Raw genomic sequence first — 12,528 nt, forward strand, 5'->3', positions numbered from 1 at the left:
CAAAGTCAATCCCTAAGAGACTATATCGTCTCAGGGTCATTTATGTGTCCCTTAGAATACTGGAAGTAAGGAAAGAAAGAAATCATATAACCTTGGTTACAGTGACATCTCTTGCTGTTTTCTGAAATCTTTCCTAACCCTGAAAGAAACAGATGACATTTCCATTAATGGAAATGGAGCTTTTGGATAGTTCAAAATTAGATCCAAAGCATCTTCAACTAAAGGCCCTGTGGATTTCAGAGGCTTGGGCGACTTTTATAGCAGCTCTTGTATCATTCAATAACATTGATTTTTTGAAAAGGGCAGCTTATTTAGAAGGCAAAGAAAAGTTCTTAATTTTCTTTTTTCTTTTTGAAAAGGGAGCCTATTTAGAAGGCAAAGAAAAGTCCTTAACTTTCATATTCTCCAGAGGAGCTTCACAGAGCTCAAATGCCAGCTCCTCTATCCCATCCACTGGAAAACAGTCCTACCCGTCAAGCAACTCCACCTACCCTATCCCTGCTGCAGCCCCTGCTCCAGCTCCATTGGGTTATTTGAGGGTGAGGGTCAGGGAGCAGACAAGCTCATCCGGCAGAGTCTGGCAAGCTCGGAAGCAAAAAAGACAGGCAAAGGCTCTGAGTTACCCAGGAGAGCTCAGCGGTGTGGAAATAATGAGAGCTACAGTCACTGGCGGTTCAAGGAAGTGTGGGTGTCAGTGAGAGGCGGTTCTACTAAGCTGTCTCCTTGCTGGGTGCATGGGCTGAGGGTACAGCATCACGATCCTATTTCAAGGACACGGGGTTATTTGCAGTTGACCTAGGACTTGAGCCCGAAGGGTCATCCCATGTTGACCTGCACACTATTAGAAGAAAGTGTTGTATCCAACAGACCAGAAGTCCCAAGGCTGCCTACCAACTGTGCAACATCCCCCGCCCCTTACTAAAAGGAGATTATCCTATTAAAGCAACACGATCAAGACAGAGCTTACCTTGGATGGACAAACTTACCAAGACCATTGAGCTGAACTGTCACTAGAACATTACAACAAACCAACAAACAGACCCTTGCAACGTCCATCACCAACATGTTTTTAATAAGAGATGAACGTACACATTTGGCTTCCTTGCAATGTTTACTTCAGGCAGATTATCTCCAAGCAGAGGCTCGTTCTTCACTGGCCTTTGATAGGATCTGGCAGTTTCCAACCTCCTTCTCTAGGTCCCCTGCTTTCACGATGGGGAAAAGGGTTGTGCAAACCAAATCCCAGTGTGGATGCAGTCTGCCGAGGCAGCTCCAGTCCTTCCTCTCAAGGTCAAACCAAAACCCAACTGGCCCCCCTTCTCTTCCTTTGAAAATGTACAAATTCAACCTCCTGGGCCCTCCCTCTGCTCCCCACTCCTGCTATGAGTTCCATCGCTGGGACCCCAGGAGTTGCCTCTATGGAAAGACTGAGACTGCCCTTAACAGAAGGGGCAGCAGAGACTGGGGAAGACACACCAGCTTTGCATCAGGGGTCCCTGGTCCCCTGGCCCCGACGGGAGCACAGAGTTGGTGCTGCGTCCTCTCTGTTCCTCTGCCCATCGGCCATCCACCCACGCTCAACTCCAAAGCGCTGGTGCTTCGCAGAGAGGGAGGGAAGGAAACCTGAGTAAATTGTTTTCTTCTCCCAAGAATGGCCGCTCAGCCTGTCTGGCACGGTCTTCGCTGCTTCGGAAGGGGAGGCTCTGGCTTTGAGACTCAGTCTCCGATTCCTCGGGGATACAGCTTTCTGAGGGTGTCAGCTGGGGCAAGCCCAGCCACCCTCACGGACACATCTGGACCTCCTGGAGCCAGAGACTGAAGCTGTGGGGGGGGGGGAGGGGGTGGCGGGGCTTTGGGGGAGGGCCACGTGGCTCAAGTTCCAGCACACGTCCACCTGCCAGAGTCATCCTAGGCAGGTCCCGGGGACCCAAGGACAAGCTGCTCAGGCCACACCTGGGCCACCTGCAATTTCAGAGAAGCAAGCCTTGGAGCCAAGGGTGAACAAGAAACTTCCTGAACAGGTCAGGTGGGTAGATGGCAGGTGAGGACTCACTGGGGTGGGCAGGTGTCACCCGTTCTGGACCTGGACAGTATCTAGATTTCCCTTCTGTTTTCGTTCACTGACGGTGTGGCCGGAAGATTCTGGATGGCAACTGGCTGGCTGCTGGCTTCCTCATGTGGCAGTTTCCCCATGCGGGTCCGTAGGTTACTAACTAAGCTCCCCCACACATCCAGAGAGCCCCCCGAGCAATCGCCTCTCCCTCCCAGGTGGATCTCGATGAACACGAGCAGACAGGGTCAAGACACAAAACCTGTGGGTCCAGGTCGAGCGGTCGGGTTCTGACGTCGGCAGTGATGGTCGGGGCCCCGGCCGGGCTCCGCCAGCTCCCCGTGCCCCGCAGCCTCGGGGACCAGCTCAGCACCCCCACCGGCTCCTATTCCTGGGAGCCAGAGTTCGACCTGGCCATGCCGGCGCCGTGCGTCCCGCGGCCGACCATCTCCTGGCCCCACTCCCGGTGGCTGGACTCCTGCAGCCCGCGGCCTTTGGTCTCGATGGGCAGACAGCAGGAGGCCAGGGCAGCCAGGAGGCAGCAGCCGCTGTAAACTGCCAGGGTCAGGTACACGGAGGATTCCAGCATCACCTGGGGGAGGGAGACGCAGGCCGTGAGCGCAGCCCTTCCCAAGCAGAGGCGACGCCAAGCCCCGAATTCTATTAACCACGCCAGGCGCTCCCGGAAGCCCTCCGTGAGACTGTCTCATCGAGTCCACGTGACAGCTCCTTAAGGGAGGTGCCATGTCCCCATTTTATAGAGGGAGAAACTGAGGCTAAGGGAGAGGCCACAGCATACCAGTGTTCATACAGATAAGAAGGACGGGGCTGGGATTTGACAGGCCGTTGGGCTCGGGGAGCCGGAACTTCTTATGAGCTTCTGCCTGAGCTGACTTCCTAGCTTTATGGTACAGGGCAAAGCACACAGTGGGGCTGACTCTCATTTCCTCAACTACCCAGGGGCCTTGAGGGCAGTAGCCACTGCCTAACGAGCGGACACTGCAGAAGCAGCTGGCATCAGGCAGGTGCATCGCACACTTTCAAGAGTATTAGACGTGGCGCACGATGGCCAAAAGCATTGCAGAACAAAATGCTTGGCTAAAAGATCAAATTGGAATGAACCTTGAGGATGCTATGCCAAATGAAATAAGCCAGACACAAAAGGACAATTATTGTATGATTCCACTTAAAGGAAATACCTAGAATAAGCAAGTTCATAGAGACAATGTTAATTAGAGGTGACCAGGGGCTAGGAGGCGGGGAGGGGAAAGGGATTGCTTAATGGGTGCAGAGTTTCTGTTTTGGGTGATGAAAACGTTTTGTTCATGAATGGTGTTGATGGTGGCACACCAATGAAAATATAATTCATGCCACCAAGCTGTAAACTTAAAAACGGTTAAAATGGGAACACTTACATGATACATGTTACTACAATAAAAAATGAACCAGATGTTTAAAAGGCAAAAAGATTTAAAAATAACATCCCAGAAAATGGATAGAAGTCCTTCAAGATGCACAGAGAGATGCAAATTCTGCAACTACACCTTCAGAAACCAGGGACTGGGACATTTGTTGTCCACGATGCCTACCTGTCTCCATCCAAACTGGTTTGGGCCCTGGTCGGGCACCCCAGGTTCTTCTCCCTAGAAAGAACTGGGTTTGATTCCTGACTTCTCTACTTCCCAGCTGGCTGCCCTTGGGCAAGTCCCTTAATCCTTACGAGCCTGTTTTCTCATCTGCAGCCAACACCTCTTCCGTCACCGGGTGGGGTGTTAGGATGAAATAAGACAGGACATGCAGGGGGCTCGGCCCATGGTAACTGCTTGCGATGCAGAGGCTTTGGTCACCCCCAGCCCCTCTGGATTTGGGGGTGATACCTACCTGAGCAATGAACGGAGTGATAAGAGCACCCACTCTTGCCATGCCACTGCAGGTGCCCAGGCCCAGCGCCCGTGTCGCCGTGGGGTAGACCTGAAACACAGGGGCTGGATGGGGATTTTGGAACAAGCAGGTCCCTCTCCCCTCTTCAGCCCAGAATTGTCAGGACCATCTCCAATGGGCTGGCCTGAAATGAAGGTAAATCCTCAGACGTGGGTGATCCCATTAATGGATGGGAGACTAGGTGGGCGGTTCTCACCCCAAAGGAGATAGGGGGCTCAACTGAGAAAAAGGACAAAAGACTGAGCTGTGGGAAGGAACCCAGGAAGAGGGTCCACCCTGCTGCAGATGCTCCCCAAAGACTCCTCCACCCACAGCGCTGCACATTCAGATTCCAGACACGGCTCTGCCTCCCAGTACTCAGCAGTGCACCTTAGGCACCGGTCAGGGATCTTCAAAGAATTTCATAGAGAGCCCGAAATGTTTACAGTTTCTCAATATATTTCCAACTGTGGCCGTGTGACTCATTCTCTCCTTTGTAAAGAGAGAAAGGGACGGGGCAGCTTCCTGCCACGGTGAACGAGGAGTGGGCGTGTCTTCTCCACGCCCCTCCCCTGCCTGCTGGCCCGACACAGGACTCGAGGCCCTAGGGCGGGGCTTGGCAACACTGGGCATTTGGGACAGAGATAATTCCCTGCTGCGCAAGCCAGTCCTGTGCCCTGGAGACTTTGTTAGTGTCCCTGGCCTCCACCCACCAGAGGCTTGTAGCTTACCCCCCCCCCCCCGCACCCTCCCAAGATGTGACCATCTGAAAAGGTCTCCAGACTTTGCCAAAGGTCCTCTGGGGGGCAGATCTCCCCCCGTTGAGAATTACTTGGATGACGAAGTCAAAGATGAAGATGGGGAGCAAAAGCTGTCCGCCAGCCTGGAACCCCTGTACTGGACTGTTCCGTAGAGGAGAAACTTTGATTGTGTCAATACACTCTATTTGGAGCAGTTATTTTTTTTCCCCAGCACCTAGATCATCTCCAACAAATACAATGCTCAGTGCCGAAAACTTGAAAAGATTAAAAAGCATGTTGGGCTGGGGCTGCGGTGATAAGCGAAACTCACTTCTGTTCCCAACACCCAGACATAACCATTGTCACATTTTCACGTATACCCTAGTTTTTCCTATTATTATATATGCATATATATTTATTCAACAAATAACTTTTTGAGCATGTATCTTATGTATTCATATATTTTTTAACTCACTCAATTATACAAGCAATACATGAAATAGGCTCCCTGTAAAAAATCAAAACACCTAATTTCGTTTTTGGTTCACTCTCTCTACCAGGAAAATTCTCTCCATAGGACCCTCTATTATGAGGTTTGGCACGTATCCTTCTAGACATGTTAAAGGAAAAACACCATATAGGTATAGAAAACATACAGCATTGTTTGTTTTTTAATACAAAAGGTATCATACTATATATCACCTTATAAGTTACTTTTTTCCATTCAGCAACATGTCTTTAAAAAGCCTATGCTTTTTCAATGTAACGTTCCTTGTGATCTATTAACTTTAATTTTAAAAATTAAAAATAAAAAAAAAATAAAAAGCCTATGCTCATCAGTATATAGACATCTACCTCATTCTTTTTAACCGCTGCAGCTGAATTCCACAATGGATATTTCATAATTTACAATTCAATAGGGACTGATGGACATTTATGTTAAACACCATACATAGATAATTTTTTTTTCTTTTTAGCATAACTTTTTCAAAGGGATAAATGAATTAGTACTAGACATCCTGTGTTTCTCTTTCCCTCATGGAGAATTTAACATATACTAAAGTAGAGTGGACTAATGACTCCACTGGTCCCAAACAGCTTCAAATTTCTCATTTCTAGCCAGCCTTGTTTCAGACACACACCTCTCACTCCCCTCCCCTCCTAAATTACACCGATGCAAATCCCAGAGGTGATATAATTTCATCCATTAGATATTTCTGTACATGCTGCTTTTAAAGACTTCTTTTTGTCTCTTAGAAAAAGATTGTAGACATGTCACCATGTCCATGTATCATCTTCCAAAATAGCATGATTTCTAATGATTGCCCAGAATTCTACCTCTTGGGTGAATCATCATTTACTTCACCAACTCTTCACCAGCTATAAGTAACTAGCTGGATTAGTTCAAGCCAGGGGTTCCCAAACTGTTTTAAAGGTGCATATAGGAAAGAGCTGGGGGGCTTTTGCAGGCCAGATGGTCTTGGAGATGTAGAATGAAAGCAGCCATAGACAACAACAGCAAATGAATGGGGTAGCATGTTCCAATAAAACTCTACTTATGGACACTGAAACCTTAATTTCATCATTTTCCTGCGTCAAGAGAGAGCGCTCTTCTTTTCATTTTTTTCAACCATTTAAAAACATGGACTGTAAAAAAAACCAGGAGGCAGCCTGGATTTGGCCCATGAGCCGTAGTCTGCAAGCCTCGGTACAAGCCACTGCAAACCTTGGGGCTCTCAGTCCTTGGGTGGGCAGCCTTCTAGCATCTCCTGGGGTCCTTCTGGGAGGGTCCAACCCACAAGACTTTCTCTAGTGGACACTAGGCTAGATGCCACAAGGCAATCAAAGACCAGGTGGCCCAGGCAAAGGGAACCACAACCTCCTTGGGGGACAGGGCATCTGGGTGTGACTGAAAATACCAAAATGTGCACAGATGCTGACAGCAAAAGGAAGCTGGGGAGGGGGAGATCCAGGAGGGCTTCCTGGAAGAGGCGGGACTGGAGCTGGGCCTGGAAGGGTGGAGGAAACAAGATTCAGGATGATAACTCAGCCAGAGTGTGGGCCTGGGGATGCTGGGCAGGCTGTGGGCACAAGGAACAAGGTAGAGCCCTTGCACAGAGCTGGCTACATACTATTCTTTCCCTTTGTGCCTAACAAAAGTAAATAAAATGTAAAAGAAAATAAATAAGCCAAAAGCTCTGAGCATGGGAAAATGGACACACACAGTCTTGTGCAGAGTGTACTTCGGTGCAATGTTTTAGAGGGCGATTTGCAAACTCTTTCAATATTTTTAATGTTGATAGCCTTTAACTCAGCAATTCCACATCTTGAAATCTGCCCTAAAGGAAATACACACATGAGAAAAATCTGGAAAACAACTCAAATATCTACTGTTTAGGGGAGTTGTTATAAAAGTTCGATCTGTTCACGCTCTACCAGAGAAAGCATAGCATAGCCTGGCATGGCAAAACATAACATAGCATGACATTGCACAACATGGCATGCCACAGAATGGCATAGCATAGCATGACATAGCATGGTATGGCACGGCACGGCACAGCATTGTGCAACACAGCATAGCAAAGCATAGCATAGCAGAGCAGAGCAGAGCAGCTATGAAAAAGAACAAAGTAGGTCCATGTGGCCTGTGCCCATTATCTTCCACCTGCCCCTCCAGAACCACTCTACACCCTTCCTCACCTCATTCTGAGCTGACCAGTGTCACCAAACCAGAGGGCTCCCTGGCCCTCCGACCTCTCCTTGGGTTCAGCCAATGGGAATTCCCAGTGGGAGATGGGAGGGAAGGAAGAAAGAGGCACTGGAAGTGAGGGTGGGTATTTATTCCCCAGCTTCCAAGTTGCTCCAGGCCAGCTGGGTCCCTCAAAAAAAGGTCACAGTCGCTCTCAAGGCAACCTGTTCACACAGCTCTCTCCTGGGACCCAGTAGCAGCTCCTTCCCTCACCGCATCAGGTGGGGGTGGGGGTGGGGGTGGGTGGGGGTGGGGTGGTGCAGCTGCCCCAACCATCCCATCCCCTTTGCAAGCTCTGGGGCCTGCTATATGGCTTGTGGGGTTCCCCAGGCCCTGCCCCACACCACTGTAACCAGTCTTTTCATTAAACTCTTCTCAATTACCTAGTTATCCAATTTGACTGCTACAAGCACTAACCTAATAGTATCAGCATAAAAAAAAAATCTGAAAGAATGCATATTGAACTATTCCAGAAGGTTGTCTCCAGAAAGGGATGATGCAGTTTTACTCAGTTCTGTAACATTTTGGAATGTTTACGTTGAGTATAAACTTTTATAAAGCAGAAAAAAAAAAGATAGAAAAATAGTCTGAATGAATGAAGAGCTTCACAGGGGCCAGTCAGATCCAAGGATGCCTTTTCACCCCGAGGAGCCCAGCTGGGATCCCAGCACACTTTCAGTGTGGGTGCTTCTCGAGGCAGAGCACCCATCCTCCCTGCCCCCGCTGCGCCCTCCTACCTCAGGTGTGTAAACATAGGCTGCTTGGAAGCCTCCAGAAATAAACGCTCTTGCAATGAAGAGTAGCAAAGTGAGCATATTTCTAGGGAGAGGAAAAAAAAGAGATGAGCTGAGTTTGTTTTTTTTCTGCAAAGTTCTACCTGCCCAGGCAGAAGGTGCACCCAGAAATTGTCATAGGCCACCCCCCAACACACGCTGTCCCACAGGCATACAGTTGCACACACACCCCAGTGCCATCCTTAAAAGACCTGCTTTTATAAGTTTTTCAGTCTCCAAAGAACCAGGCTGAGAGGTGGAAACATCTGGGGTGCCCTCTTTGGGCGCAGGTTGGGGGGAAGTGATAAAGAGTTGAAAGTCCAGACAGGAACTTGTGGGGGCAGAGATTGAGCCAGGAGCCAGTTGAGCCAGTAAGAGTCAACTTCTATTCAGTATTTGTAGGATAATCCTGATCCCCAAATCCTCCATTCCCTTTTCCCCATAAATGTCTTAAGCGCCAACATTTCAGGGTTCATACTTTGTCTCCCAACCATCCTCAGGCCAAGAAGTAGCCCCCAGATTCCTCCTCAGAGGTCAAGAGAGGCAGAGGCCACTTTCAGATTTTGAAGCTCTTGGTGATGGAAAAGTAGAGAAATGCCCGAACACAATTAGGTCTATTTTAAATCGTTCCATTGCTCGGACTCACACTCTGAACACATATATAAATTAAACAGCCGCACGTGTGACCTCATTGGGAGAGGATGTGGAAAACCTAAACGCGGGGTGCTGGAGGGAGACCTGCCGTCAGAACCCCCATCCGAGGCTCCTGCGGCGAGCGTGAGCTTTGGCTCCATGGAGGCAGCCATCAACCTCAGTCCTCGCGCGTGGCATGGGGGGGACCCTCGGATAACTCCAGGGGGTGTCATGCTCGGCCGGCAGACCCAAAGAGCCACCGGGCAGGGTCTGCTAGCCAGAGAGAGCTGGTTTCACGACCCACCTTCCAACACAGATAAACAGCAGGACGCTGCAGAGGGAGAAGATGACGAAGCTCAGGGCCATTGTCTTTTTGCGACCCAGGCGGTCGATGATCCACAGAGTCACAAGGACACCTGCAAGGGGAGCAGAGGCCCCGTGGCAGCTTCTGACGGGCTCCGGTGGTCCCCGCCTCCCCATTTACACCTTGGGTCGTCCCCTCCCCTGGGGTGTGGGCTGGACCAAGTGACTCACTTGTCATGTCTAAAATACAACAGAAGTGATGGGATGTCACTTTTTTTTTTTAGGAGGTACCAGGGATTGAACCCAGATATAGGCAAAGCAGGTGCTCAACCACTGAGCTACCCCCGCTCCCCCGGGATGTCACTACTGAAATTAGATTATAAGACTGCGATTTCCATCCTTTAAAATAATTAATTAATTGATCAATTTTTAATGAATTGTCTTTTAAAAAAAAATACATAAATCACAAAAAATATTACATTAAAAAATATAAGAGGTTCCCACATACCCCACTTCCCACCCCCACACTCTTCCCACATCAACAGCCTCTTTCTTCATCGTGGCCCATTCATTACGTGTGATTTCCATTTTGCTGGCACTCTCTCTCTCTCTCTCTCTCTTAGCTCTTCTCCTGTACTTGCCCTGATGGAGAGGATCACTGGCTAGGAACAGAGGACAGCCTCTGGCCAACATCGAGTGAGGAATTGGGGCCCTCGGTCCACCAACCCTTGAGGAACTGAATCGAGTGAGTGTAGAAACAGGGGGATCCTGCCCCAGCCGAGCTTTCAGATGAGACCCTGTGCTGATGCATAAGGCACGCTGAAGCAGAGGGCCCAGGAAAGCCACTCCCAGACTACGGGCCCACAGAGACTGCAAGATGAAAAATGCGTGTTGTTTTAAAAGCCACTCAATTTGGGGATCATTTGTTATACAGCAATGGATGCAGGCAGCAGAATGCCTGGGCTGGGAGTCAGAAACGCCTGGGTTTTAAGCCATGTCTCTACTTCTACCTTGCGATGTGATCTTGGGTTAGGGCTTGCCCTCGCTGAGCCTCAGTTCCTTCATCTGTGTAGTATGGCATAGTGTTTATTAATAACAATTAAAAATTGGACTAAGCACTTTTACATCTATTTTCATTTTCTTGTTTTATTTTCAAAACAACCCTCTAAGGTAAGTATTATTAATAGCTCCATTTTACATACTTATTCAATCAATAAATTAAGGGCCTACTACTTGCCAGGAACTGTTCTAGGACTTGGAGGTACCAGGGAACAAAGACAAGTTTCAAATCAATAAACATAATAAGGAAGGAAAGAAGAATCTGAGTTTTAGAGAAGAAAAGGGAATTGCCAAGACTCATGCAGCTGGTGAATGGCAATGCTGAGTTTAACTTCTAAGCATTCATCTTACCCAGTAAACTAGATGGAAAGGGACACGGTAGTATAGAATTGAAGAATCAGGGTTGGGCCCAGAGTTCATTATCTCAGATCTACCAGCTGTAGGACCCTCATAGTCTTCTTATTTAGATTTCCCCAGAAGGAAACCCTCAGGGCTGGGATTTTACTTGGGAGGTAGACCAAGAAAGCACCAGAAGGAAAGAGGTGAAGTAGACAGAGAGAGGAAGGCAATTGACGAAGAATGCGTATCAAGCAGGTAACAACTCTGGGCAACTGGAGTTAAATCCCACAGGGGACCTCTGGGAGCCAGTGTCAAACACTGTAACTTGGAATTTCCCACCTGATGGACAAGGAAGCTGAGGCACTTTTTTCTTTTTTTAGGAGGTATCGGGAATTGAACCCAAGACTTCACACATGGGAAGCAGGCACTCAACTATTGAGCTACACCTGCTGTGACCATTTGATATTGTTCATGAATTTCAAAAATAGATCTTGGATTACGTTTGTAAACTGGTCTGTTTCTCTGGGCATATTAGACTATATTGGATTTAGAGGTTTCACTTTTCCTTGATTAAATAATGATTAAGGCTTCGATTGGGCCATGTCAGTAGGACGTTGCATCCCTGCCCCCTTGGTGGGTGGGGACTCACAGAGAAAACGATAAGGCATAGGAGTTAGTTGGAGTTTTGAGCTGGAGCTGGGGAAGTAAGCACACAGAGGAGCAGAGCAGCTAAGCCTGGCGAGAAACAAGCCCTGGGAAAAGAGGAACCCAGGAAGCCTGAACCCTGGCAGACATCGGAAGCTATCTTGCTCCAACACGTGGCAAGAGACTTTGGTGAGGGAAGTAATTTATACTTTATGGCCTGGTAACTGTAAGCTTTTACCCCAAATAAACACCCTTTATAAAAGCCAACAGATTTCTGGTATTTTGCATCAGCACCCCTTTGGCTGACTAATACATCTGCTTTCCAGTGACCGTTGGTTTTTGTTTGTTTGTTTGTTCAATTTTTGTTTTTAGGAGATTCTGGAGATTGATCCAGGACCTTGTACATAGGAAGCAGGCACTAAACCACCTGAGCTACACCCGCTCCCCAAAGCTGGGGTAATTATACATTAATTCCTGCAGTCCTTGTTTGAGGGCTGCTCCCGGGCTGTTAATTCCCCAGCACTTCTGCCTGCCTTGCTTTCTTTTAGCTGCTGTGACACTTCACTGCTTCTGAGAAAGTCCCCAAGCCCACAGATACAGATTCTGGTAGTTGCAAGTTGCAGGGACATGTGGGGGCACATGAGAGTTTCTGCTACACTGGGCAAGTTAATTCCGAGCCTCAGTTCCTTAGTTGTCAAATGGAAATAATTATGCTACTGCACCAGATCCAATGAAACTATACCTGTAAAATGCTTAGTGCAGTGCCTGGTATACAGTAAGCACTGAATAAATATTAGATATTATTATTGTTATAATCATCATTATTCCTTTTAAAGGAAAAGAAACCTCACCTCTGCATTACGTGCAGGTTTGGAGTTTCCACAGCACACTCATCTTTTCCACTGTGGCTAGTGTTGGAAGATAATTCTCCATGGGTCTCTCATATTTCTGTACATCTTGTGAGCAGAGGCACTAGCTGTCCTTTTGTTCCAGACTATCATTTCAAGGGTGTTTGTCTAGCAAACAGCCTTGGAAGATAGAAATAGTGTTTCCCTCTGGAGCAAAGGGCAGGTTTATTTACTGTTCAATATAATGAAGATGATGTCTTCCTCTGGGGGCAAAAATTAGGCCGGTTTCTGGAAGCCCATTATGAAATATTTGAATTTCCTAATCTTGGGATTTCTCAGCTGTGATACAAACCCATTTTATGTGCAGCACCCATCTGGGACCTTCTACAGCATTCTCATGGGACTGGGGAGCAAAGGGAATTGATGCCAAAGTATTCATGCTACTTGCTGTGCCTTAAGCCATAAAGTC

At 48.0% G+C, this 12,528-nt stretch overlaps 1 protein-coding gene across 4 annotated transcripts in view; it reads right to left on the reverse strand.

The window, feature by feature from the left end:
• Positions 1-1,051: 1,051 nt before the first annotated feature.
• Positions 1,052-12,528, reverse strand: part of SVOP (SV2 related protein) — a 69,166-nt gene continuing 57,689 nt past the window's right edge. For all 4 annotated transcript variants that reach the window (XM_004470185.5, XM_071209831.1, XM_071209832.1 and 1 more), the window contains 4 exons: positions 9,170-9,281; positions 8,197-8,278; positions 3,932-4,021; positions 1,052-2,642 (listed from right to left, as the gene is read on the reverse strand). In XM_004470185.5, coding sequence (XP_004470242.1) covers positions 2,436-2,642; positions 3,932-4,021; positions 8,197-8,278; positions 9,170-9,281 — 491 coding nt within the window. In that variant the 3' untranslated portion in view covers positions 1,052-2,435. The remainder of the gene's footprint in view (positions 2,643-3,931; positions 4,022-8,196; positions 8,279-9,169; positions 9,282-12,528) is intronic.

The sequence above is a fragment of the Dasypus novemcinctus genome, chromosome 19, assembly GCF_030445035.2.
Source record: "Dasypus novemcinctus isolate mDasNov1 chromosome 19, mDasNov1.1.hap2, whole genome shotgun sequence".
NCBI lineage: Eukaryota > Metazoa > Chordata > Mammalia > Cingulata > Dasypodidae > Dasypus > Dasypus novemcinctus.